The sequence below is a fragment of the Leptidea sinapis genome, chromosome 5, assembly GCF_905404315.1.
Source record: "Leptidea sinapis chromosome 5, ilLepSina1.1, whole genome shotgun sequence".
In the NCBI taxonomy this organism is placed as follows: Eukaryota; Metazoa; Arthropoda; class Insecta; order Lepidoptera; family Pieridae; genus Leptidea; species Leptidea sinapis.
The window spans coordinates 2,759,634-2,787,534 of record NC_066269.1 but is presented as its reverse complement, the minus strand read 5'-3'; the positions used below and the strand labels follow the sequence as shown (position 1 = coordinate 2,787,534).

At 36.1% G+C, this 27,901-nt stretch overlaps 2 protein-coding genes across 3 annotated transcripts in view; one reads left to right on the top strand and one right to left on the bottom strand.

Annotated features, from left to right (window-relative positions):
• Positions 1–13,470, top strand: part of LOC126964674 (prion-like-(Q/N-rich) domain-bearing protein 25) — a 46,128-nt gene extending 32,658 nt beyond the window's left edge. Inside the window, exons 3-8 of one of the 2 annotated variants that reach the window (XM_050807933.1) lie at positions 6,870–7,004; positions 8,482–8,619; positions 9,305–9,434; positions 11,175–11,311; positions 12,255–12,451; positions 12,797–13,470. In XM_050807933.1, the coding sequence (XP_050663890.1) occupies positions 6,870–7,004; positions 8,482–8,619; positions 9,305–9,434; positions 11,175–11,311; positions 12,255–12,451; positions 12,797–12,961 (902 nt within the window). In that variant the 3' untranslated portion in view covers positions 12,962–13,470. The remainder of the gene's footprint in view (positions 1–6,869; positions 7,005–8,481; positions 8,620–9,304; positions 9,435–11,174; positions 11,312–12,254; positions 12,452–12,796) is intronic. The other variant, XM_050807934.1, reaches the window with a different exon arrangement.
• Positions 13,471–14,162: 692 nt separating this feature from the next.
• LOC126964710 (octopamine receptor-like) lies at positions 14,163–23,867 on the bottom strand. Its single transcript, XM_050807988.1, has 6 exons — positions 23,850–23,867; positions 22,531–22,771; positions 20,832–21,099; positions 19,872–20,021; positions 16,257–16,360; positions 14,163–14,353 (listed from the first exon to the last, which is right to left on the bottom strand). The coding sequence occupies exons 1-6, from the start codon at positions 23,865–23,867 to the stop codon at positions 14,163–14,165; spliced, it is 972 nt and encodes a 323-aa protein (XP_050663945.1).
• Between the last annotated feature and the right edge of the window lie 4,034 nt (positions 23,868–27,901).

Genomic DNA, 27,901 nt, shown 5'->3' with positions numbered 1-27,901 from the left:
TAACAAAAGTTGAAATCTTTCGATATTTATAAAGCTCTGTGTTATTTACAAAATTGTTATGTTGATTTACTGTTTCATTTTCATTTATTTAAGAAACAAACGGTTATACAAAACTTTTTACTAATTCATCCTTAACATTACTTAAAAACCTTATAGCTTCCTTATTTTTACATACCTAAAAAATATGATTTGCGTAGCGTAAATCTAATGATACTTAAAAAAAATGCAATTTTCTACATAAAAATAAAATATAATTAAAAGTATAAAGAGACAGAGAATATTATATAGACAGAAATATATTAAGGGCTTAGATTATGGATTGGTCTCCGTTGCGCTCTAAATAGATACCGCACTACCTAAGAACAATAGCTTTTTTATTACGGCAACTTTATATTGCAATGCGTATTGGCTATTTGTAAAGATGCTTGTGTGTGTGGGCATCTTGACACTCAATGGCATCTTTCAAATTTTGTAACTTAAATAATACGCTTCGTGTTATTTTACATTGAAATTTATAAAATACAAAATTCTTACCTTTGATATGTGATTCCAGTGTCTTTCTTATTTCTTGTAGTATTATTTTTACAAACTTTTACTACGCAACCCAGCATTTTAATTTCAATTATTAGCAAAGTTTAACAGAACATTTGGCACGTCAACGTCACAGATTGTTCGAGAATGGCTCGAGTACGCCCACTTGGGCATGGTATTAGTTGTCGCACCTATCGCCTACGCCTGCGGTAGGTATCTAGTTGACGCGCAGCGGAGACCAATATTTAATCTAAGTCTGTGTCAGTTAATTTGTCCGTTATCATTAAAGAGTTTTTTAAGCATGCATTATAAAAATTTTTGCACCATAAAGCGTTCTACTACGTGGTATAAAAAAAAACAAATATTTAGTTTTTAAGCGGAGAATTAAGTAAAAAGTAATTTTTACGAGATTTTGTGTTTCATCTTTTTTGCTCTTACCAATGTATGAATGTGTAAATAAAATATAATATAGCCTATATTACCCGGGAATAGCGTAGCTTCCCAGCAGTGAAAAAAATTTTCAAATCAATTCTGTAGTTTCGGAGCATATTCAGTGCAAACAGACAAACAAACTATCAAGTTCCACGTGAGCTTATAACTCCACTCTGTCCTCCAGTCAAACGATCCTAGGTACCAATTTCCCATAGTTATGTAAAATTTTATATTCATAAGACGTAACTGATATTGACATATTTACCGATTCCTTAGTCAAATTCCGCAATATAATTTGCGCAGATATTGGTAATCTTTAATAATGTTATAATTTGTAAATTAATGTAACTGTGTACCTACTCATTCAGAAATTTAAAAGAAACTGTTTACTTCTTAATGTATTCTGTATAATACTTAAAAATTAATTATTTTCTGTACATGCTGTGTTTATTTGTAAGCAATCATTATATTTAGATCCCAGTTCTTGGTTCTAATTTTTAAATTTGTATGTATTATTGTAAATACCCATAGCCAGAACTAACCTAAAGTAATTTTCCGCTATATCAAGGCTAACAATTTATAACTATTAGCAAAGAGGGTGACATATTTCACGACACATTAACCAAATTTAAAAAACACACATTAAGATTGTCAAGGCCTTTAATCTTCTATATATATATATACTAGCTCACCCGGCAAACGTTGTGTTGCCATATAAAGTATAATTCACGCGATAGTTTTATAAGTAATAAAATATTGCCTATATTATAGCCTGTACATAATTTTGTTCTTTTGTCAATAGTTTTTGCAGCGCACGCAAAAATAGGTTTTCGATTTTACACCTTGTGTTACAAAATAGCAATTTTATTACGGATCCCTTATTTTGAAAAAAAAAAACATAGCCTATAGCCTTCCTCGATAAATGGACTACCCAACACTGAAAGAATCATTCAAATCGGACCAGTAGTACCAGAGATTAGCGCGTTCAAACAAACAAACACTGCAGCTTTATAATATTAGTATAGATATATATATATATAGAATACATACAAACATACATTCTCTTTTATATACTATATATATATATTCCCTAATAACTCCTAAACTATTTGACCGATCTCAATGAAATCTTTTGTAATAGATTCGTTGAAGCTCAAGGAAGTTTTACATATATAATTTATATGGCAAAACAACGTTTGCCAGGTCAGCTAGTTTTAAATATAACTTTAATTTTAAATTGTAATAGCTGTACTAAGCTACCGATTTATATTATTTTAATACCTTTATTCATAGTTTACCACTTTTGTTAAATATTTTTAAGTTTTAATTTTGAATACTGTAAATTTTTTAACTTCTTTTTTATTGTTTTTTTTTTTAGAATATGTTGTGACTCCTGTGATAAGTATACATCTTATGTGTGTTTTTATAGATTTAAGTATTATTTTTTGGATATAACAACTTTTGGTAGTCATAATTAAATGTAAATAAACCTAATAAATTAATAAATAAACCAATAAATCTTTCCTCTTTATAATATCAGTATAGATTCAGGCGAGCCAGTGGCCGGGTTTAAATAGTCAATATATAAAAAGCATGAACCTCCAACCGTCTCAATTAGTCTAGATACCTTCTTAAAATATACTTTCATATCAACAGTACAAATTCGCAAGCCAAATAAAAATACCTGTGCCATATTGGAAGACGATAAGGTAATCGTGTTACAAACATTTGACCTAGATGTGGCAACACTCAGAACCGCCGCGTACCGTAAGTAAGTCAACTCCAATTATAAAGGGTTTACGATCTGTTATAGCGATGATTTGGTATTTCTACTTTATTATGAGTTGTATTTGCCCAGAGGCTTAATTGATAACAGACAAAAGATAAAGATAGCCTTTATTGCTAGATATTAGATTTAGTAACATGTTTTATTGTAGTGTTCCTCTATTTTTTAATTATTTCTAGCTTATTCACTGACATAGGCCTCTAAGACCTTCCAGTGCTCTTTCTCCCGCGCTTCTCTACTCCAAACTAGTCTAGCTCTTTACATCATTTTCAAATCAAATCAAATCAAAATCAGTTTATTCACGTAGGTCACGGAAATGACACTTATGAATGTCAAAAAAAAATTCTTATTGAATCTACCGCTACTTGGTAAAGGGTTGAGCTAATGAGAAGAAGTAGCAAGAAACTCATTGACACTCTTTTATATCAAGATTTACCTACATCGATTTACAAATCATTTCAATTACAATATAATATGTAAAATATAAACTGATGCAACAAACACACTCAAACGTCTAAGTATCTGTCTGCCTCTCCTTCTTTTAGCATCTCTGGGGTACCAATGGGTTAATTTCTGTGACCATTTATTTGGGCCTCTGATCATATGACTTTTTGCTCTGAATCAAACAATCATTTAATATATATATATATATATATCCCAATATGTTTCTGCGTGGATTTCAGAACTACGTAATCCAGTATCGGTATTGTCTGTTTTTTTTTGTGAAGCGATCGAAATAAAACAAACACTTACGGCTTTACTAATAAACTTGTTATAAAGTTATAGGCACCTACGTGAGAATAAACTAAGACTATGCAAAATGTTGACTATATCGCTGACAACACTGTCAATATAATGCTAATTCTGAAGTGTTCGTAAGAAAAATGTCGATTTATATACATCTTGCATATTATCATTGGCTTATTGTCAGGTTTAATATTATAATAAGTTTATTTGTAAAGAACAAGTGACTGTATGTCGATCGGTTAAGCCGTAAGTGAAAATACTGGGAAACAAACGCACTGAAAAAAGGGAAAAATCCAAAGAAGACATAAATATACCCCAATTACCCACTTACCTATAAATAATAAATATCAAACATTCATATTTTCAAATTCTGATATCAGTTGATATTCTAACGGGAAATTTTAAATCAAATTTCATTTGGTATCATCACCAACTCAGGGAGAGTAATTTATTTATAATTTGTGTTCCGGAAGTCCATTCGAGTTTGTCTCAACATATCAGAGGTGAGACTCTTGTACGTTTTCCCCTCTTATATTAAAAAAACAAGCATATTATTAACTCAAAAACTAAAGCAATTGGTCACATCTCAAGAAATGAGAACACGATGGTGGAAGGCAAGAGATACCCGCTGGATAGACGCCATCACAAAGGCTACTGAGTCCACCATGGTCTAGTGTACTCGCAACGCCTCTAACCGTCAGAAATGGAAGATCATCGCCAGAAGAGCTACCCTCAGAAAGGATATTGACCCACCGAATACCCCGTGTACCTCGCCAGTGCAACCACGACCTCTCCGAGAAGAGTGTCCGACTTAGAAGAAGAAGAAGATATTCTTAACAATATTTGCGAAAGATACTCTGAAGTTTGAAGATCTGACTGGTTTCTATCGCATTTCCATGATGACTACTTACTATCAAGCTTACCTATCCTTCTAGATCTTCTTAATCACAAAAAATACCACAGAAATATTTTATAAATGGCAATTTATAACTTGTTATAAACAACTAAGAAAAAGTTTTTCGACTCCTGTTATCCTCAGTCCTCCGTTCAACCTGGAAAGACAATGAACTGTGGATTTAAAGAAAAACTTTTTACCCAACATCCAATTTAAAAATCAAGCAAAGAGTAAGCAAAGAGTAGAGATATTTCATTCGGCTTAAATCAATCTTTTTCTAGGTTATATGAATTAAATGGAATTTATGAGTGTTAAAGTTGGTCAGATTTGAGAGCAAAGACATTAGATTACGGTACAAATTAACTGTACACTGGTTGAATTGTCAATAATCGGCAACACTCATTAAAGCAGAAAATTTAGCAGAACTTTCTACAATCTCGCGATAGACGATTCGAGAAGCATTCTCAATATTTCACTAGATTCATATAACCTATATCTGCTTGTATATTTAATGTCTATTAAATGAAACCATATTAATTATTTTTACATATGCCGACTTTAACATATAGAATAGTTTGACTTTTTTTTATGAAAATAAGGGACGAGACAAGCAGGACGTTTAGCTAATGGTAATTGATACCCCTTGCCCATTACAATGCAGTATCGCTCAGGATGCTTGAAAAACCCAAAAATTGCGACACCTTGAGACATAAGATCTTAAGTCTCATTTGCCCAGTAATTTCACTAGCTACGACGCCCTTCAGACCGAAATACAGTAATGTTTACGCATTGCTTCACGGCAGAAATAGGCGCCATTGTGGTACCCATAAACTAGCCGGCATCCTATGCAAAGGAGCCTCCCACTGGTAAATTGACTTTACAGTTACTGCTCCTCATCCCTGAAAGTAGTCGGACTAAAAATACCTTTTTATTTACTAATTATAAGATTAACAATTTTTTTTTTGTTTTTTATATAATAATAATAATATTGACACACTCTTACACAAATCATCTTGCCCCAAACTAGGCATAGCCTGTATGTACTATGGGTGCAAAGACAATGATATATTTAATACAATATACTTAATATAAAAACAAATAAATATCCAGGACTCGAAAACAAACATTCATATTTATCATATAAATGATTGCACCTACCGGGATTCGCACCCATGACCTCTAGCTCAGTAGGGTCATTAACCACTGGGCTATAGGTATCGTCAATATTAGAGAGGAATAACGGGCAAGAGGCCCACGTGATGAAAAGTTATGAGGCAACCACTTATGGACATTCACAAAACCAGGAATCAAGAAATGTGTTGCCGTCCTTTAAGGTGGGAGTATGATCTATGCTTGAAGATCCCTAAATCGTATCGCTTCGGGAAAGCTGCAGCTGCAGCCAGTAATTTATTCCACAGTGGCTGTGCGAGGCAAGAAGTGTCTCGTAAGACGCGCGGTTCTAGTGTGCCAGACGTCAACATGATGCAAGTCGAATTTCAATGGAATGCAGATACTGGTATTTACCTAAACAGCTCCTCTGAGCACTCCCTGTGATATATGCGGTAGAAGATGCAGTTACGTATCTACTCAACGCCAAGAATCAGGCCGATCAAACATGACTTGATCGTCAATGATTTGAGCCGCTCTTCGTTACAAAATATTTTAGCTCCACATAATACAACGCGATAAAATCAGCACCGTATCATAGTGTTAGCATTACGCCGAGAAAAACCTTGAAAAAAGATTTATTATTGTAAAGGGACTTAATAAAATATTCAAACATCGTGTTCTGTGTAAGTTTACACTTGTCTTCTTGTACAGATTGTGGCATTATCAGCTGATAGGCGTGATATCTTCGTTACTACCGGTAATGTGTAAATAATTGCCATCCATTGTTGATGTATGATATCGGATTTTGGTAGTAATGCGTATAATATATAGTAGCTTTTATAAGAGATCAATCACTGAACAACTTTATTGAAACAGTGCTAATATTCTCAAAAATTTTGTTTGCATTGCATTGTTTTTAGCTAACTAGGTGATCGCTATTGCGTTGAGGCAACCTTTTGCGTTGGTTCAATTCATATATTTCAAACTGAAGCCAAAGTGTTACATCGTACGGTTTTTCAATCGCATGTACCAGAAGCAACACCAGGAGTTCCGCAGGGATCAATATTAGGACCTTTGCTTTGTTTATTGTTTATGGCTATTACCTAGTCAAGTACTAGCCACATAACGCATAGGTGGTCTTAGATGTTGTAACTATTACCATACTTACTCGACACATTAGTCAAAGCTCCATCTACAGAATATACTACACAGTTGAAAGCCTTTCTCAATCCCAGAAGCGTTGTCTCTTACCACTCTTACCGCACTAAAGAATTTCTTTGTTTTATATTATTGCATCCAATTATTGCATCCAAAGAATATAAATTTTTAAGTATAGATAATTTAATTGATAAAAAAATCACTTCTCAGGAAGGACCGGCAATGTGTGCAGCACAGACGTGGAATGTCCGGACAATGCGTTTTGCAAACAGAGCAGTTACTGCGTCTGCAAAGATGGCTTCGTTTACGCCGCTGTGAATAGCACACACAAGGGATGTCTTAAAGGTAAATGCTTAGATAATCTAACAGTGGGTGGCTCCTTTGCACAGGATGCCGGCTAGATTATGGGTACTACAACGGTGTCTATTTCTGCCGGTAAGCAGTAATGTGTAAACATTACTTTGTTTCGGTCTGAACGGCGCCGTAGCTTGTTTAATTACTGGGCAAATGAGACTTAACATCCTATGTCTGAAGGTGACGAGCGCAATTATTGTAGTGCTGCTCTGAAATTTGTATTTTCAAGAATCCTGTACGGCACTGCATTGCAATGGGCAGGGCGTATCAATTACCCTCAGCTGAACGTCCTCTCGTCCCTTAATTTCATTAAAAAAATTATACGTCTATTTAAAGCCTCTTGCTGTTAGGCAACTCATGATAACATGCCAGGCTTATTACTTTAGTGTGCGTGACCAGCTATGTCTTCCACTTGCAATACGTATATCCCTTTGTATTAGGGTGCGTGCGTTGCTGAAAATAGAGGTTAACAGTCGTCTATCTTGACGAATAAACTATCCAAGAGTGAATACTATGTATATTCCTGTTGATGCATTTTTATCATGTATTTTATAAGACAGTTATCATGAATCAAATGCGTTAAAACAGAGTCATTAATAATAAACAATATTCAAGAAGAATAAATAAGTAAACAGGTTTTTATGTTACAACAAGTTAATTTATACTCGACCTTAGAGTTTATGACATAATATCGACATTCCCTTACGACAGTAGAGAAACCTATATATTCTTATATTCATACTTTATAAGTCATAGAAATGACTCATGCTATTATGTTTATGTACATTTATAAAAGTACACTAATGAATTTATTTATATTATGTATTTTATGCAATAGTTGTATATGTTGGGTCAAAAACGAAAAGCGATTTTGACCTATACAATGACGCGTACAATAATTTTTCTACGACTGGTAAATGAAACAAAAATTAATAAAATAAAAACCACAAGAGTTGCCGGTTTTATTTTTACTTCAAGGCAAAGTTACATCTATACAGCCAACACGGAAAATGTGAAAATTACAGAATATACCTACCAGCATCTAGCAAATTATATTATAAAGTTTTTTTTTAAGTTGACATTAAAATGTTTAGTTTAATGATTTAAACATAAAAATATTATGTATGTACTTGTCTTATAGATAGATAACTATTTTTGTGTGTGGCACCAAGAATACTATGCGTTCATTGGTGACATTAAAGTAGGGTAAACAATGCTTTTTTAGGCCATAGAGTATAGATGTTTTTAATGATAGTCCTGATACTGATGCAGGAATTGAAACCTCGACCTCACGAGTTCCTTCTGAGTGCTCATTCCAACCATTCGAGTTTTGGTCGTAAATATTGGTCTATCTTGTTCAACTCTTAAGTTGTGAGGTAAATTTAATTTCTATAATAAATCCCATAAGTGAATTGGGCTATCATTTTAATAATAACTTTTTTTTTTATTATTTTGGTCCAATTTCCAGAGGCACGTAATGGCGAGCAGTGCGTACAACACATACAGTGCCACTCGACAATGGGAGTTCACTCGGAGTGTGTGGATGGAATCTGCTCCTGTGCTTCGAACGCCCACCTGGAGACCGATCGATGCTACGAGACCGCTGGTTGGTTTCTCTAGTCTTATATTTTAATATGGACTTCAGTTTGCAGCCTATTTACTTAACTAAGTTATGCGTCAGTCAACAGGACACGTAGACGTAACATAACCTTACTAAATAATACCTTGTAAGAACACGACAAATCCCTCTTACATCACAAGGTGTTGGGCACAGAGTGATGCTGTTGAGTACTCATTACGCAATGCAGATACTTTGCGATGCGGAAAAATCATATGACTATTTCTGCTTTGGGCAGATAGTGCCACTAAGTATCAGGTCATTTGATAATAACTCATTATATTTCCAATTAAAGTAACATAAGACGTCCCGATTTCTGTTTATACCAAGGCACACGACCCAACAGTAAAAGGGGAAGTGATAAAAACAGGGATAAAATTGAGGAATTGACACTACTGTGTCGATTCCTAAATTTCAAAATTGTTTACTAACAAGACAGGGCATAAAAGATAAGTTAAAAATTATCTACCAAATCCTTCTACGACATCCATCGTCCATAGACTGACAGACGCAGCAATCAAGAAGAATCGATTGCTACGTTATTCACAGAGCAGTCGAGGTTGTGGCTTAACAGCCGTCAATTTGTTTATTACATGCGCTAGGAGTAATAATGTACTGGCTGATTTAATCTGCTGCGAGATACTAATGCAATGTAATAATGAATATCTTCCAGTCGTTGGTGACCGATGCGTTGTTGATCAGAACTGCTACCTCAGCGAGCAGGGTCCTGAGAGGCAGGCGTTTTGTGTCAGGGGATACTGTACTTGCCAGCTTCAGTTCAGTCCGCGCGATAATGGAACCAGGTAAGAACCATTCACTTTAAAAGTATTGCACTGACAGTACCTACTGGAGATGATTAAGGCCGGTGATAAGGCGGTAGACCGCAGTGGTTAACTTACGACGATGTATCATTAATTGACGCGGTTGGCTCTTTAGATCTGCAAGGCTTTATACATCGTCATAGATATAGCTAACCTGACCAGCTAACCGCTGCGGTCAACCTAATCGCACTATCCCCGGCCTTATGTATACAAGGGCCATGCTGGTCACTATCGGGAAATCGACGACCATTCACAAAATAAACTTGGATTTTCCATCACAAATGAACCTTGTTCAATTTAACCTTAGAAGACTTAAGTTTGCGCATTAACTACTAAAACCCATTTCTTCCCTTAATGTCGCACCTAGTAAACGTCTACTATCGGCGTATTCTATCTAGCTATTTCATGATACAATTCCGCGGCCATCTGGAAAGCAAACCCAAATTAGCTGTATTAAACAGGGGGTCATAAATAGAGCAAGGCAATATCTTCAAGCCTGATAAACTCATGCTCATATACACACTCATCTCTGGTCTGGTTCAGGAACCAGTTGACTACATGCAACGAAGAGCTGCTCGTACTCTCAGGGATCTAGTACACTATGAATAGCTAGATTACTTCGTGTTAAGTAGAGACGTCTCTTTGTTGTGTCTTTTACCGCATTTATCACGGGGAGTGTTCTGAAGAGCTGTTTGGCCTGATTCCTGCAAAAAAAAACTTAACCTTCGCACGACATGCCATATTCATCATAATGGAGTTAAACTAGAACTGTATTCATTATAGATACAAAGTCGAGTTCGAAACTATTAAGAACCCCAAAATCTGACACGATTTTTAAATTGCCATTTGAGCGATGTAAAGTATATTTTACACGGATTTTATACGGATGATCTCGCGGACGGTAGCTGTTTAAAAAAAATCACCAAAGAATGCAAAGAGTGTTGATAACTATAAGAAAAATTCGTTTATCTTCTCCCTATTTCTCATGTGGAGAACAAAGCCCATTAACACATCACTACTAAATAACATAATACTATACAATTATAGCGTTAAGTTTAGTTTTGATAGACTTGTACTCTGCTGTACTATCCAAAAGTTTACAAAATTTAATTTTTAAATGGATAAAAGTGATTACGGCTCGGTCAAACCGCGCCTGTAGGGTCTGTATTGTAAATGTGTGCATTGCGTATTATGGATAATGTTATTACTTACTTGATAAATCGAGCGAAAATCTCGGATAATGGGCCAAATAACAAGTCTTAAAATAGGTCATTAACCATCCATCATTTTATAGAGAGAATTTTTGTTTCTGTTTGTTCCTCGTGTTAACATTATGATTGTCATAGTTTCTAGAAAATTCTTCAATATGCTTATGAACACATACAACATTATCAAGAATATATTGAGAAGCAACAGTCAAAATGTTTGTTTCTTTAAAATTTTTCTCTTAATGATTCTTTAGGACCTACATAATATATAAATAATTAAAATATTCTAGTCCGTATCTACACCAGTTACGATCTTCGTAGTATCATATATTTCTTTCAGTACGTGTAAAGATTCGCCAATGTTTGATATCTTCTTTTTTTTTCATGGAATAGGAGGACAAACGAGCGTACGAGTCACCTGGTGTTACACATCCAGATGGTGGGGATGATATCCTAATTTGTGGCGTGTCGTGTCGAAGGTGGAATTTTATTGACTATACTTACAAAATTCCAGATGTGTTCGCGATGCTGCTCTAGGCGAGGCTTGCGAGGATGAGCTGCAATGTGCTGGCCCAGGCCTGGAGTGTCGTGGCACGTGTCGCTGTCGAGAGAACTGGGTGGCGTATCAGGAGGTCAACGCTTGTGTCGAATGTAAATACAATGATTCTTCACCTTATTTTAGTTAATGCAGTGTTGAACCAGGAATTTACTGCTAAAATATAAATTGTATATTCTATCGAGTACTCGAGAAGAACTTTTCTCCCATACGCAGAAAAGGTAGCACCAGACTACCCGATTTTGCGCATTATCAACAAAAAATAACATTTGTCGTATCACCGCTCTTCGACATAACATAGAATTTATAGAATTTATGTATCATTTGCCTATTATTGCCAATAATATGGTCTGAGTGATAATTCAGTCTACGCCCAAGCGTAGCTATACTGCGGCATCGTTCTGTGGGGTTTCCAATGTAGATGCCCAAGAACATTTTTTTGATAGAAAAATGTATTCGTATACTTTTTGCGTGCAAATATTAAACAAAGCTGCAAACCTAATTTTCAAATTCTAACATAAGAAATAATATGGGAGGCTTCTTTGCACAGGATGCCGGCTAGATTAGCAACGGCACCTATTTCTGCCGTGAAGCAGTAATGTGTAAATTACTGTGTCTCGGTCTGAAGGGCGCCGTAGCTAGTGAAGTTACTGGGCAAAGGAGACCTGATGTTATGTCTCAAGGTAACGAGCGCAGCTGTTGTATTCCCACTCAGAATTTTTTGGTTTCTCAAGAATTCTGAGGGCTGCATTGTGATAGCCAGGGCGTTACAACTACCATCAGCTGAACGTCCTGCTCGTCCCGTCTCTTTTTGTCATAAAAAAATATGCAAGTCTGGAAGGTAAAAACCCAAACGAAACGGCCTAAAGTTTAAGGCCGAGTCCACATTACAACGATCGACAATATATGTGTAGCGAGGCGAATGACAGAAGATACTTCTCTTCTGTTAGCTTTCATTTTCGTTTAATGAATAAGTTAACAGTCATTAAATTTTTTATCTACTATTTGGGTAAAATAGCTATGTATATTTTTCAATAGCAGCAAAAACGCTCAACGCGCCGTGTCAGTACGACGTCCAGTGTGACGCGTTGTCTGGGGTAGCTGAAGCCAGGTCTACCGGAGCAGCCTTGTGTCTGGGGGGAGTCTGCTCTTGCGCGTACAACGCCCGGGCTGTGGGTAACCCAGCGCATTGCTGGCATAGACGACGACCGGGACAGGAGTGCATCAGGGATGAGGTTAGCGAAGGAATTAATAGCACTGAGCATTAACAAGATTTATTAAGAACTACGTTAATTATAAAAAACAATAATTTATAATATCATTTAATAAAAAAAATGTTAAGATATTCCTACACTTTATACACAAATAATAACTAATATAAGTTAATTAATTAATTGCTAAAATTACCTACCATAATCTCAACCATAAAAGTTACATAGGTATAAATTTTTGGTAATGTTTCTCTCCATTATTGATCGTTACTTTATATGAATAATAAATACACAGAATCATTGAAGGAAAAGTGAGTGAAGGTGTCTTTTATTATAAACGAAGTTATTTTAAAATATTAATTGTTTCAGGAATGCGTTTCTGAAGAAGACGAACCAGGTTACTGTCTGGCCGGCAGATGTACATGCAAGACGTGTTCTCCAGACGCAAATGACTTTGGTGGCGCAAGCACATTATCAATCCCGCCAATTTACGTCGCCGCCATTTTGTGTATACCGGCCATCTTGTGGCAGTAGGCGCCATTTTGAGATCAACTAAAACAATATTACACTAATCTGTGATTAAATCTGCTTAAAGAAACCTTTAGCGAAGTATTTATTAATATTAACTAGAGGTTGTACTTACCATCGCCTTGTTTTACGTTTATAAATTGAAATTTGTAAAAATCCTACCACAATTTCGAAATAGCCGAAGTTTTTGATATAGAATGTGTCAATTTATCATTTTGATATTGACCTGTTTTAAATTGCAAGTATTTTATGTTGTTTTATTATCTGATAATTTAAATTCGTTAAAATAATGTTAGTACTTTTCAAAGTTTATAATAAGTTGTAAATAATATGAATTTGTTGTTAATTGTTGTTGAATTGTTTATTTAAGTGTAGATCTATGGAACCCGCATCTTCCATTATTACAGTATTTTCGAGTGCAATTTTTCGATGTTTAAAACAAAATAATCTGGGTAGATTTATACCAAAGAGTTGTACACAAAATAATTGAATGTGTAAATAAAGTATTTATTTTACATTATCTTTTATTAAGACCCCTTTTAGGGTGTATTTCATTTGCTATTATTTCATTGACACTTAAGAATTGGGGTAAAAATCGAAAAATTTGATTTCTACAATATTCATCATTTCAGCCGGAAGACGTCCACTGTTGGGCAAAGGCCTCCCCCAAAGATCGCCATGACGATCGGTCCTGCGTTGCCCTCATCCAACGTATTCCGGCGATCCTGACCAGATAGTCGGTCCATCTTGTGTGGGCCTGCCAACACTACGTCTTCCAGTACGTGGTCCCATTTGAGGACTTTACTACCCCAATGGCCATCTGTCCGTCGAGCTATGTGCCATACCCACTGCCACTTCAGTTTCGCAACCAACTGGCTTCGGGCTATGTCGGTAACCTTGGTTCTCCTACAGATCTCTTTATTTCTGATTCGATCTTGCAGGGAAACTCCGAGCAAAGCCTTCTCCATTGCCTGAACGACTATGAGCTTTCTCATAAGGCCCATAGTTAGCGATCACATCTGCGAAGGTACCGTAAGTCATCACTGGAAACACACATGACGCTCAGAATTTTTTGGGTTTTTCAAGAATCCTGAGCGGCACCGCATTGTAATGGGCAGGGCGTATCGATTACCATTAGCTGAACGTCCTGATCGTCATTATTATCATAAAAAATCTAAATTATAGTAAAATATAGAGGTATTTTACCTTAGGTTCGCCTCGCACAAGGCGTCATCGGCAAGTCGTTTCTGGAGCTTCTCCCCGAGAAAGACGCTCGGATGACGCGACGCACGGTGGGTGACGCAGCAGCGTACACGATAGGGTTTAGTGAAGAGTTTAAATATCCAAGCCACGTACACCATTGCCATGCAGTATCCGAAACGCAGTCGAATAATGAGTCTAGATGAGACAGAAAGTGATTTCAATCAATTTAAAATAGATTTGAAAGAATATCATTTGCCTTTTTATTTGTTTATTTGTTTTATTTCAAATTCAAAACGCTATGATAACGATGCACGTATTTCCAATTGGTATAAATATAACAGCTACTGGGATCATTCTGATACTTCTAAGACAAAAGTCATCACAAAATATTGCAATCATCTGCATGAAGATAGTGGCTTTTAGCTAACGAAATAACCTGCAGTTCTTCGTAACCGATACGACTTAGGGACCTTCAATCTTAGACAATACTAGCAACTTCAGAGCTGGCAGTAGATATAATCAAAATAAATCAATATCACTTTATTCATGTAGATCACGGGACACACTTGACACTTATGAATGTCAAAATTTACATTTCTTGTTAAATTTACTGCCACTTCGTTAAGGGTTGAGCTAATGAGAAGAATTGGCAAGAAAATCATTGCCACTCTTTTACATCAACATTTACAAGTTCATTGTTTTACAAATCATTTCAATTACAATATAAAATCGGTAATACTTTACCGATTGCATTACTATGCAACAAAAATACTCAAACGTAAGTAAAAAAAATAAGAGTAAATTAATACAAAACATAAGTTATTGAGTACATTAGTTACACCATCCACACACACCGTAAATAAATATAGGTATTCTGTTAGAATTTTATTAGCGAATTTAGAAAAAATATAATATCTATATTTTTAACAATCTGAAGGAGAATTTCTGTAAACATGATCATCCTGCCACCATAAGTATCGCCCGTTCACGAATATGACCCATAGCCAGTCATCGCCTCCGTCGACCATATTTTTGGGAAGGGAACGACCCGTCCCATGTCGCCGCCCCAAGCAGTGACATTTAAGCGGGTTATAATGCTTAGGTCAACAACTGTAACAACCTTTGTACAACTCTTGCCTTTTATTTTTCTTTAATGGCACTCATGTCATATAGGCCAGCGGTGCTATTCACATAATTTCTCAAAATCGTTGACGCTACGTTCCGATCCTACCCACGTTTTGCTCTAGATCCGTATCCTCCTATAATCCTTCTAGAACGTTAATTGAACCATGGCATTTGAACGACAAGCTCCTACCAATCATAAAATATTTCTACTAGGTACTATAGAAAGGGTTATCTATGCTCTATTATATGATATTTTAAGATGTCAACTCAACCAAACGTCAAAATTTTGCACAATACGCATCTCCCAACAAAAATTATTGACGTATGATCTTGTTACAAGAATACTCACCATACGGTAGGTACAATAGAAAACGAAATCAATAGGTTACGTCAATTTGAGCTTAAAATTCCGAACAAACGGCTGTCATATTCAAATTTTAGTTTGCGACATAAATGAATAAGAGTAGGTAGGCTTAGAAATTCGAAATGTCAAACAATGACGTTCGGGACGAAACTTCGAAACGAATGGAACCGAAGTAGGAAACTTACGAAACTTCGATCAAAACTTTGTTTTTCGTTGAATAAGAGTAGACCTACTGAACAGTTAATTTGTGTTACAAAAATACTAAATTTAATCCTTGTTTCGTTACGAGAATAGGGCTACTGGAAACTTGAATTTATTTAAATGAAGTTTTATTTAATTAACACCAACTAGACAAACACTAACAAAAGCATAACAATATTATTACATTAAAAAATCAATTCTTAGTGTTGGCTTAGTTATAGGCGTTACACACATTTTAAAAACATAAGATACAAACACAAGCCTATGGAATTAAATTGAATACTTAAAAATTTAATTAAACGTAAATGAATAAGAAATCAGTAATATTTTATAATAATAAAACCATGCATCATTTCACAATTAAAGTTAAATTTAAAACAAAAAAAGTTAAATAGCTGTGATACTAACCTATAGGCAACATGACGAAGAACGGCGTCCAGCACACGAGGAACAAAGCCATCAACATTATAATTGTGCGTGTGGCGCGTTTTTGTCGCGACATGTGTTGCTCCCTGAATGAACACCCGCATTTTAGGGCATAGTCCTATCAAATTTAAAATGTCTTGAGACATTTTTTTATATTAAATATCACAGTTGTGATAGAAAGCAATTGTGTAAGCATTTTTCAATGTCAAATTATTATCAAGGATGTACTTAGTACGTCAAAGGGCCAGTGCAAAACATGTCGTTAGGTTTACCCAGGGGTGGGACAGACACCTTAAAGTGACGTTTTCAGAAGACTGTAGTGCCATCTGTTAGTTGGCCCGAAAATGAAAGCTTTGGCAGCTGTCACTCGCATTGAAACCTTTCAATTTTTTTTTAATTGTGTTACTGCCCACTGGTCATAAAATGGCGGCTACGTCTAGCGGTTGCAGATGTATGTGGCCCTCGTGTTCCATTTTGCATATTTACACTACTAAATCTATCCTTTATGTTCTATATTGTGACAAAATTAGATAACTAACTCTACGCGCAATTTCAATATGGTAAAAAATTGCAATACCTACATTAAAATGTAGAGTTAGTTATTTAATTGAGTCAGAACATTAAAAATGAAGTTTATAATTTCGAGGTTATATATAGTTATTTTCGAGACCAATCTCCAGATGGCGCCAGCTTTCAAATAGACAGCTCATAATGCGTAGAGAGGGCTCTCTTTTCCCTATATATTATTATACTCTTTGGGTTTACCTAATATGTTCACATTATATCCAAAATCTGAGAAACAATTATTATAGTAACCAAAAATATTGAACTGAATGTTCCGAAATTGTTAGTGGAAACCATATAATAACATATAGCATATAGACGAACAATAAAGAAGAACACCTAACCGAGACACAAGAAAAGGAAAGCAAATCCACAGTTACTGTAACCAATTTTGATGAACAATTCGTAAACACACAAGACAAGTCATTAGCCCCTAAGTATTTTTAATATTAAACCACCAGCTAACGCAAACATTGACAAATCAAAATTGGTCAAGCATTAATTGGTCTGTCAAGATATACATACGCTAATATATTCAGAGTCTATGGTTCAACCCGCATAATAAGGTGAAGAAACCAATAAACCTTATTCATAAATATTCAGAATACTCACGGAATAGCCGGTGATTTGGTTGGTGATAATACTTTGAGGATTTTCGCTGGGCCTGGTATGTTTAAGTTACAACGGCCTTTGAAGCTGAAACACAAATACAAAAGCCTAGACATAAATACATACAATAACGCACGTCTCTCGGTAAGGTCAGAGATGATGGACCAGTTTGTAGGTACCATTTTATGGACGATGTGAATTCAATGCTGCGCCCAGGGAGGTCATGAATCCAATGCTCTCAACCCAACCCCTCCAATCGGTATGCCTACCATCCCTTTATGGAAAAGGAGGGCAAACGAGTCCCCTGGTGTTAAATGATCACTGCCGCTCAAATTCTCGCAACACCAGAGAAATCACAGGAGCATTGCCGGCAATTTATAAAGGTAAACTCGCTTTTTTTGAAGGTACCCATATCGTATCATCCTGGAAACACCAAGCTCATTTGTAACTTGTTTTATGAACTGTTATAAAGGAACGCCAGACATCCAGATGGTGGGGATCATATCCTTGTGGCTTCATCTATATTTGCCACGGTTTTCACATAACTACCTGGTTTCTTCAAATATTAAGCCTTTCCTACATGCTGTGTTATTCTTGTTCCCTTCAGTAATGGCTACTTTTAAATACATCCCCACCTGTGCTAAGGTACATTCCAAGAATGACCTTTCTAACCACATCTATGTAAATGAAATTTGTAACCAAAATTTATGAACAATGCGGGACTCGAACCGTCCGAGCGTTTTTAACAACTGAGCCAATCGAGTTCGAGTGACGCATGGATCGTAAGCCTTCGTGGGTGGTGAGGGTTCGTACCTGAACTAAACAATCTATACAGTAAACCACAGAATGCAGTAGTTAAATAGCATATAATATAAACCCTCATACAATAATTAAGCAGCTTTTAGAGTCATAATAACTTACGGAGAGGCTTTACTTCCATTCTGTTGTGGCGCGGTGATGGTTGATATCTTGGGTCGAACTGGCTTACACGGGGATTGATCCTCCTATAAGCATTTAAAAATTAATCTATAAAGCAATCTTAGCCTATTTAGTTTGGTGTCAAGGCGAGGAGAATGTGCAAAGTACAACGCGCCTCTTTAGGGCTACTGGAAACCCAAGCGCTGGCAGCTATTTCGGTCAACGGATCAGTCTAGCTATCCATCGTAGAAATGCTGCCAGTCTTAGATCATTCATACGCTTAGATAGACTAAGACAGCTGTCAAAACGTCGAAAAGAATTCAGTTTGGAACTAACCCCTTGAGCACACGCACACTAAAGTAATATTCTTGGCCTGTTTATATCAGTTGTCTAACAGGAAGAGACTCTATCTAGACTTATAAATTATCTAAGCTGCCAGTATTCTTCATACACTGCCCCGTCATGATAGTTTTAATTTAATGTAATCATAGTAATGTAAATTTTAGTTATATAATATAAAGATTTGTCAGCTTTTAATATAGCCTATTTATTAATTCACAATTATTGATTTTACAATCATACATAGATCAAAACAAACTAGGCATAGCCTATATATTGGTACAAAATACGATAAATCTAATTCTATATATATAAACTAGTGGACCCGACAGACGTTGTCCTTTACACACGTCTTAAATTTGAAAAATCGGTCCAGCCGTTAGGAGAGGTTCACTGACATACACATGAACAGGAGAATTATATTATATGCACGGAATTGAGAATCTAAACCATCCTCGAATCCACCTGAAGACACACAGAAAGTTTCGTCAAAATCGATCCAGCCGTCTAGGAGGAGTTCAGTGACATACACACGCACACAATAAATATATATATAAAGATATACATATACATACATTGTGTTGTGACGCGGTGATTGTTGATATCTTGGGTCGAACTGGCAAATCAAAACAAATCTTATAACTATATTTACAATACTACGACTACATAAAATTAAAACTATCATTACGTGGAAGCGTACCAAGAATACTGGCAGCATTACCCCGTTGGATAGCAAGGCTGATCCGTTGACCGAAATAGCTGCCAGCGCTTGGGTTTCCAGTAGCCTTATTGAAGCGCGAAGATAGTATTTTGAACATTCTCCGCGCCTCAGGGCCCCACGGGCCAAGTGTCTCGACACCAAACGGCACAAAGATGTATGACTCACTGAGACCAACATATTATTTTTTAATAAAAATATTGAAACAATTTCACACAAAAAATCTTGCCCGAACTAGGCATAAGTAGTTCTATAGGAATAAAAAGATTTAAGTACATAAATAATTTTTTTTGCACAGATTTACTTATAAACGTTCATATGAATTTTAATTTTAATTAATTTAAATAATATTGAATAATCCTAGTGAGATAAGGGTTCGAACAAAATCTTTCGACATCTCACCAAGTGTAGAAAAATAATCAAAATCGACTTAAGTAATAAATGGATGCCTCCGAACCTGTTTCTCTGGATTTGCAATTCTCCCTCGATGCATCCGAACTGGTGGAGGGGTGGCCAAAGCCTTCAGAATAAAGCCATACATGACTCCCATCATTACAGCAGGAATGTAGAAGGAAAGTGTAATGCTGAAGAAGACATATCTGAAATCAAACAATGTTTACGTCATTATGTGAACTGTTAACACACTGTCAAGTGTGGGATCAACACCAGTGGGAGGCTCCTTTGCACATGATGCCGGCTAGACTATGGGATCCACAACGGCGCCTCTTTCTGGCGTGATGCAGTAATGTGTCAGCATTATTATGTTTCGGTCTGAAGGGCGCCGTAGCTAGAGAAATTACTGGGCAAAATGTGAGACTTAGCATTTTATGTCTCAAGGAGACGAGCGTAATTGTAGTGCCGCTCAGAATTTTTGGATTTTTCAAGAATCCTGAGTGGCACTGCATTGTAATGGGCAGGCCGTATCAAACGCCGTCAACTGAAAGTCCTGCTCTCCTCGTCCCTTATTGTCATGAAAAAAACACAAAGAGAGGTCTTATCTATGCTAGAGGGTGTTGTGATGCCGTCGATAGTTTGACCATAAGCGACCTTCACTTCTGTCCCTAAGCACACAGCCGGTCCGAGGTTTAAGTCTCCTTATGGGACTCCCTACGTCGCTGGAGAAGCATTCTAGCTACCAAAGGGGTGGTTTTTAGTCGGGCCCTGTTTCAGGGGGTAAATACATGAAGTGTATTTTTCTCATCTAAACAAAAAAGCCGTCGGTACGCGCTTTTTTGTAAAGTACTCAGGTAATGTCAACCTGAACACAAAAAAACCTCACAAAAAATCATTCCACAGATTGAGTGTAGGTACGTGATCTAGATGATTTTAATTTTCATTGATATTTGAGTTACGAAAAGAGTACATGTATATTGATGATTTTAAAATCTGATTCAGAAAACACTGCTTACCCTATATTAGTATTAACAGTACAGGCTTTAGCCAGCTCTCCCGGATGGAAGTGTCGTGGCGAAGGTATGAACGCAGTTGGCAAAGCCACAGCAGTCGCTATTGGCCAGACTAGATAAGCAAGACGTCTGGCGATGCGATGTCTCTTGGCTCTGGCTAGTGGAGTAGTGATGCCGCACCATCTCTCCCATCCAAGAGCGCACAGTGAAAGGATGGATGCTGTACAGCAGAGGACATCCATTGTGCTCCAGAATGCACACACGAAACGCGCTGCAAATTATTTTTTCACTAAATGAAAAGTAATCGTTGAAAATCTTCAAAAACAATCTCGTTAGTTTGACAACACTTCAAAATCTTTAATTAATTGGGTACAGCCACGTTGGGCACTTTTTCGCGTCACCGACATGCTTATGACTGGCGCACCCGATAAACAAAACTAAATGCACTAACTATAAAAAAATGAATATATAGTTAGACACTATTTGGATAGGTGAAATCTCGTGACTTTGCGTCACCGAAATGCTTACAGCAGTATATCTGTAGCTATACAGCTGACGTATTAACATTAGTGCTGTCCATTCAATATCACTTATGAGATTTGATATGTCAGCTGTATAGCAACAGATATACTGCTATAAGCCAAATAGTGTCTAACTATATATATTATATTCATTTTTTTTGCGATTTTGTGCGCCATTCGCCATGAGAATGTCGGTGATGCGAACCGATAAGATTTTCCCCTACCAAAAAGTGCCCAACGCGGCCAAAGATTTTTTTTTTATTTCAAATTAAATTTAAATTAGATTTGAAAGAGCGACAACTCAATTCAATGTCCTAATATGCAAATATTAGGGTTGAGCAGGTTATCAACTGTCAAGTAGATCCTGTAGATGAAGCCACAACCTGAGAGTTGAACAAGTCACTCAAGATTTATCAACCTCACTCGAACGGTTGGCTCAGTGGATGAGCACTCGAACGGAACGCGAAAGTTCGCGGGTTCGAGTCCCAAATCGTTCACAAATTTTGATTTCAATTTTATTTTGCAGATGTTTCCGTTGTTTCGGTGAATATCTGTGTATACCTTTAATATACTAACGTGAGAGTGCGAAGTTAATCTTTTACAAAGTTACAGAAAGATAGAAAAAGAAAGCGAATCTATTTTCATTGTTACATATTTACATTAGCTGCTTAGTATTCTGAATATTAAACCACTAGCTAACGCACACATTGACAGATCAAAATTGACCAAAAATAATCGGTCACTCAATTCATCTACACACTATAAAAATGGTCATGAAATAACGAATTGTAATCACCGCATAAAATCTTATTAGGACGAAAAAGTTGTGATTAGTAAAAATGTGCTTTAGAAATTTAAGCTCATTAGTACCAATGTCCAAGAATGGTATTCTTATAAATGTCCCAGCGGATACTCCCAAGGGAGTGCCGCTTGCACCTCACTCTTCCCAAGAGAAGGTCGCCTTCGATGAAGGCTTAGAGGGTACTTGCCGAAAGCCTACCTCAGGTGGTGCTAAGTGGGTAGGCACTTAGGTTTTTACGCGACTCCCACATAACCAAGGCAGACATAGGCTGTGTTGGTATGCATGAGCATTCACCACCTACCTCCCGTCGTTATCCCGGAGGATAGCCTTTGTCTGTGTGCAAAACAAAATTTCTTATAAATTACATGTACATACTTACGTAAATGGAAAACAAAGAGTTCTCTCGCAGCAGCAATGGGCAGCACAGCGATGCCAACAAGAGAGTCAGCCACCACCAGGCTGATGAGGGGATAGTGGAGGGGGGTTCTTCGCAGGCGCCACAGTGCTCCCACCACAGACACGTTGCCGCTGACCGTGGCCACTGCCACCATGGTCATAGCGGTGCCAGACACCCACCAGCTGGTGGTTGTGTCACCGCGCGGAATCAAATACACTGTGTCCTAAGAGATAATCATCATTATTATAAACGTTATGAGTTATCTTAAGTGTTGGTTTCTTTATTTAATAAGAATAAGGGACGAAACGAGCAGGACGTTCAGCTGATGGTAATCATTGATACTCTACCCAATGCAGTGCCGCTCAGGATTCTTGAAAATCACAAAAATTCTGAGTGGCACTACAACTGCACTCGTCACCTTGAGACGTAAGATGTTAAGTCACATTAGCCCAGTAATTTCACTAGCTACAGCGCCCTTCAGACCGAAACACAATAATGCTTACACATTACTGCTTCACGGCAGAAAAAGGCGCCGTTGTGGTACCCATAATCTAGCTGGTTCTCGTGGCAAGCATCGTCATGCTCGCTCAAATGTTACTATTTGTTGCGGCGACGTGGGACGGGTCTTTCCCTTCCCTAAAATATGGAAGGAGAGTGAGGCGATAGCTGGCTCATACGTCATGGTCGTGAACGGGCACTACTTGTGATGGTAGGATGATACCTGTTACCAGAAACTCTGCTTCATGTTTTTAAAATTAAAGTTATTGTATTATTTACGGTGTGTGTAGATTGATTCATCAACTGTAGGTACTCAATAACTCTTGTTTTTTACATATTCATTTACATTTACTTTTTTTGACTTACTTGTGTAATATATTTAGCATTTGGCGTTGGAGTATTTTTGTTGCGTCACTTTACATATTATATGTTGTAATTGAAATGATTTGTAAATAGAAGCTGATAATGAGTTCCTTGCCACCCCTTTCTGATGTGGCAGTAAATATAAAAAAAGAAAACTTTGACATTCATAATTTTTATGGTTAATACATATTATAATAGATCATATTCAGAAATAAAAAACAAGCAAGGACCCCACGGACCAAGGGTCTCGACCCCGAATGGAACTAAATCATGTTCGGAGTCTAGACCCCTGTATTTGCATGCTTTAGCTTTTTCAGCCGCTTCACAAGCAGCACCAGCTCTGTTGATAGTTCCATGTTGATGCGAAGGGGCCAGCGTGTCTGAACAGGTTGCATCCCATACCAGCATCCGGCCAACCTTCCATGGAATCAAACTCATACCGTCACGTCTCTTGCCATCGTCTCTTGCAATACCAGTCGGGTCAAGTATCATTTCCTTGAACTACATGAGTAAAGTGATATTGGTTTAAATTAATTCTGCTAGATTTGTCCTTAACGAATGCGACACATATTTCGAGAGTCTCATTCGACTCTCGTTCGAGAGTCCTGCGAGTCAACATCTTCTGTGGATGCCTCGTGTAGAGGCGAAACGTGTCAATTTTAAGAATCATTAGGCACAGAGGCTTGAAATTTGGTAGGAATATTCCTTTCATCCAGTAAAGGCAGCTCGGAACGGATAATACGAAATATCTTTGTTTGGCTGATATTAAGTAATAAGATATGGAACACTTCCTATGTTTTTGTTTTATTTTTTAAATTTAAACCAACCAACCAAAACTCTTTTTATATTTACAGGCACAATTAAGGCCTTTTAAACCTAGTGGCAGAAATAATTAATCCAAATTATGAAGACATTGTGGATAAGTTAAAGACTAACTAAGCAGTATTAAAATGATTTAGTTCTTTTGACTATAAGTGTCTGCAAATGATATATATTTTTATTTGCGTTTATTACAAACTCTTATTACAACTCGGCAACCTTTCTTTGTATTAATTTTTTTATATCAAAGTCAAAGTCAAAAAAATTTTTATTCACCGTAGAACTTTATAAATTATTTAGTGCAAGTCAGGATGAAGTACAAAAGTTACAATAGCATTCAAATGAGTATAACAATATTCATTAACAAAATTTAGAACATTAATTCCAACTATCTTTATCATTCAAATAATCTTCCACGTTATAATAGGCCTTAGATGTTAATTTATTTTTTACGATACATTTGAAAAATTTAATAGGTAATATTTAAATATCATTTGGGAGTTTATTATAAAATATAACACAATCCACTTTAAAAGATTTAGCAATTTTACGGAGCCTAGTAGATGGAATTGCGAGTTTATGTTTGTTTCGAGTATTGACACTGTGTACATCACTACTCTTTTTATATTGGTTAATATGTTTATGAGCGTATAGGAGGTTCTAGTATATGTACTGGCAGTATACTGTCATAATATTACTTTCACTAAATTTTTCTCTCAATGAATCCCTTGAACGCATTTTATAGACTTCTTAGAATTCTTAAGAAATTTATTAAATTTTATGGTCCGTTATAATAATTACTAAGTATTGGCATTGTTAAATAACTATTTATTCACATATAGTGAGGTAAAACTGCATGTTTTACAAAATACTTGGTAGCATATTCCTGCCTAGGTAAATAAGCGTAACTTTGAAAAACGTAGTAGAAAATTATTCACTGTTTTATTTACCAATTTGGTATTCTTCATACATAAAATATAATGTAAATACTTCATGAACTTACCTATAATGTAAATTATATAAACTCAACTAAATAAAAATAGAGTACTTACTTTTTTTAATATTTATAAAAATAAACTGTGATGACACGTAACAGGATTTTTAATATTTACACAATCTTTTTTATTTTGGTTGAGTTCAATGAAGCCTCATCGATACTTGTGAGGGTACTTTAAAATTTAATATTTTTATTCCTTTCGTCGATGACAAGCAAAGGTTTATGACAGTGGAAGTTCATTTTTCAGTTTAGTAATTGTTTAAAAAAGCCTACAAATACAACAAATTTGATTCTAATGCAATAATGACATTGATTAAGACAAATTTTTTGAACTATATAATGCAACACTTAGAAATAATTGTGTCTACAAATGGAACCTATTATAAGACTGTTGACATGCACGGACTAGTAAAAAAAATAAGGACTCCGTGTCACCTTACATAACAGTGTAACACCAAAACAAGCCGATTCACACGTAAATACATAGCCACGCAAACACTTACACTACTACAGGCCGATAGGCGGCCTTTATGAGAATTGTCATCGTCTGTGACAGATCAGTTTGCGTCTCAATAAAATATTTTAAAAATGCCGTCGTGCCTTGTGAAAAAGTGTAATAACGATACTTTGTAAGTATTTGTGGCGATATATGATTATTTAACGGAGAAAATTGTGTAACTAGTATCCCCCGTAACCTCACACACACTAGCATAACGGTGCTTCACTTTCTAATATCACGGCGCGTTGTCCTTCTTTTTTTCTCGTCCGTGTTGATATGATTAAAATTGCAATATATAAAAGTCAAAAGTCAAATAAACTTTATTTAAAAAAGCTTAAACTAAGCACTTCTGAATCGTCACTATAAATATTTCTTATAAATTAGTGAGCTTACCATATTATAATATTCGTAAAAAGTTGAGCTTGTGAGAAGAACATAATAAGAAACTCAACGGCCACTCTTTTAACATAACAAATTAGTTTGTAAGGTGTTAAAAGTAATAAAGAATTAAATGTATAAATGTCAGTTATCGTATATTGGATGCATCAACCTTTAGAGCTTGAATTCATTGTTTGCGTAAGGATGCTTCGTGAACATGATGGTCGTGATTACTGTCACAGTTAGTAATTGCATCCAACAAATACAATGATTCATTAACTATAACAGTTCGACCTGGCACCATAAGTAAAAATATTTATTTAATACATTGAACAATTCACTTGTTATCGCCAACTGCAATTTTAAATTTTTACTTAGACCCGACGGACGTTGTTCTGTTCAAAATAAAAAAAAAACTCTTGCGTTCGTGTAATCCGCTCTTAATAAGTTTTGGATGGTGTCGAAAGCTAGTCGTTGATCGATTCGCTAAAATTTGTAGCTTTTTTGTTGCTCTTTAGTTCCTAAAACGGCGATTTTGTTGCGTGTTGTTTACGAAAAATCGCGACCACAGCTAGTTTGATATAAAACTAGCATAGAACATGGTGAATCGGTGACTATCTAGTTAACCGATACGCCAAAATTTGTAGCTTTTTCGTTGATGAAAAGGAGTACAATCAGAAAAAAATCAGAATGCTTGTTAAATAAAATAACAAAAATAGTTGCCATTGAATCTTCATTTATCGCACCACACTCGATATGCTGAACAAGAAATGCTTCGAAGTGGAGAGCAACAAAATCTTAAAAAATTATTAAATTATTTAAAATCTAATCTTAATCGTAAAGAATTGGCAGATTTCTAGTTTTTAATTTGTTACTGGCTCCTCAAAGCAAAATAAAAGCTACAAATGTTGGCATATCGGTTAACTAGATAGCCACTGATTGACTGACCATGTTCTATGTTAGCTTAATATCACGTTTTTGATACTAATTAGCAATAAAAAAAACTACAAATTCTGTTATATTTTAATTGAATTTAGCTACTTTGCCACTGCTAACTTGATGGAGCTCTCAAGCTCGACTCTTTAATCAAATCGTGGTCGGCCGTGGAGGCCGGAACTGTAGTCGGCAGATTTCGGACAGAATTTTCAGGTGTGATATCCTTTGACGTTAAGAATTTTTGCGGGCCGAATAGCATTAATCACATCCTGGTCCTCACTCTTTTATTTTGGTATTTACCTACATTTAAAAGGCGCAGTCCGGACTCATTAAAGGCCATCCGATACCTGAAAAAGGTGACAGTTCCAATCCTAACTACAGGCCTATAGCAATTACCTCCCTGCTCTCCAAAATCATGGAAGGAATCTTCGAGCCGGATCTGAACTATTAATGACATTTAGTTACATCAAATATCGATTTTGTACTAATTGTTCCTTGAGATTTCATCTATTAACTAAGCTACCTCTTCCTACCTTTCTACCGACTTTGCTCCCAGATGCTGTTTGTAATACTCGCGTCAAGAAGATACTGGGGTTCGCAAAGGGAAGGTTTGACGACGAGCTGTAAGTATGAATGGCGAACATAATAGTAAATTTTGGACGCGGTGTCACTAGGAATCACCAGGACTAGTCAAATAGCCACTCTCTTCAAATAATAATAAGCTACCTTGCGTGAACTTGCTGAAATCTCAAGTTGAATTAATCATAGGTCCTATTTTGAGCCTCCATATACCTTTTGAGTTCATCCCGTTAAACAGATGATGATAGTACTAATATCCATGCAATAATTAAGTAATTAATATT

Excerpts from the sequence above, each read along its gene's own strand:
- LOC126964710 (XM_050807988.1), bottom strand. Across the intron at positions 20,022-20,831 it reads ACTGTTAATACTAATATAGG|ATATGTCTTCTTCAGCATTA; the intron begins GTAAGCAGTGTT and ends GTTTGATTTCAG. Across the intron at positions 14,354-16,256 it reads CTTCGTCATGTTGCCTATAG|ACTCATTATTCGACTGCGTT; the intron begins GTTAGTATCACA and ends TGTCTCATCTAG.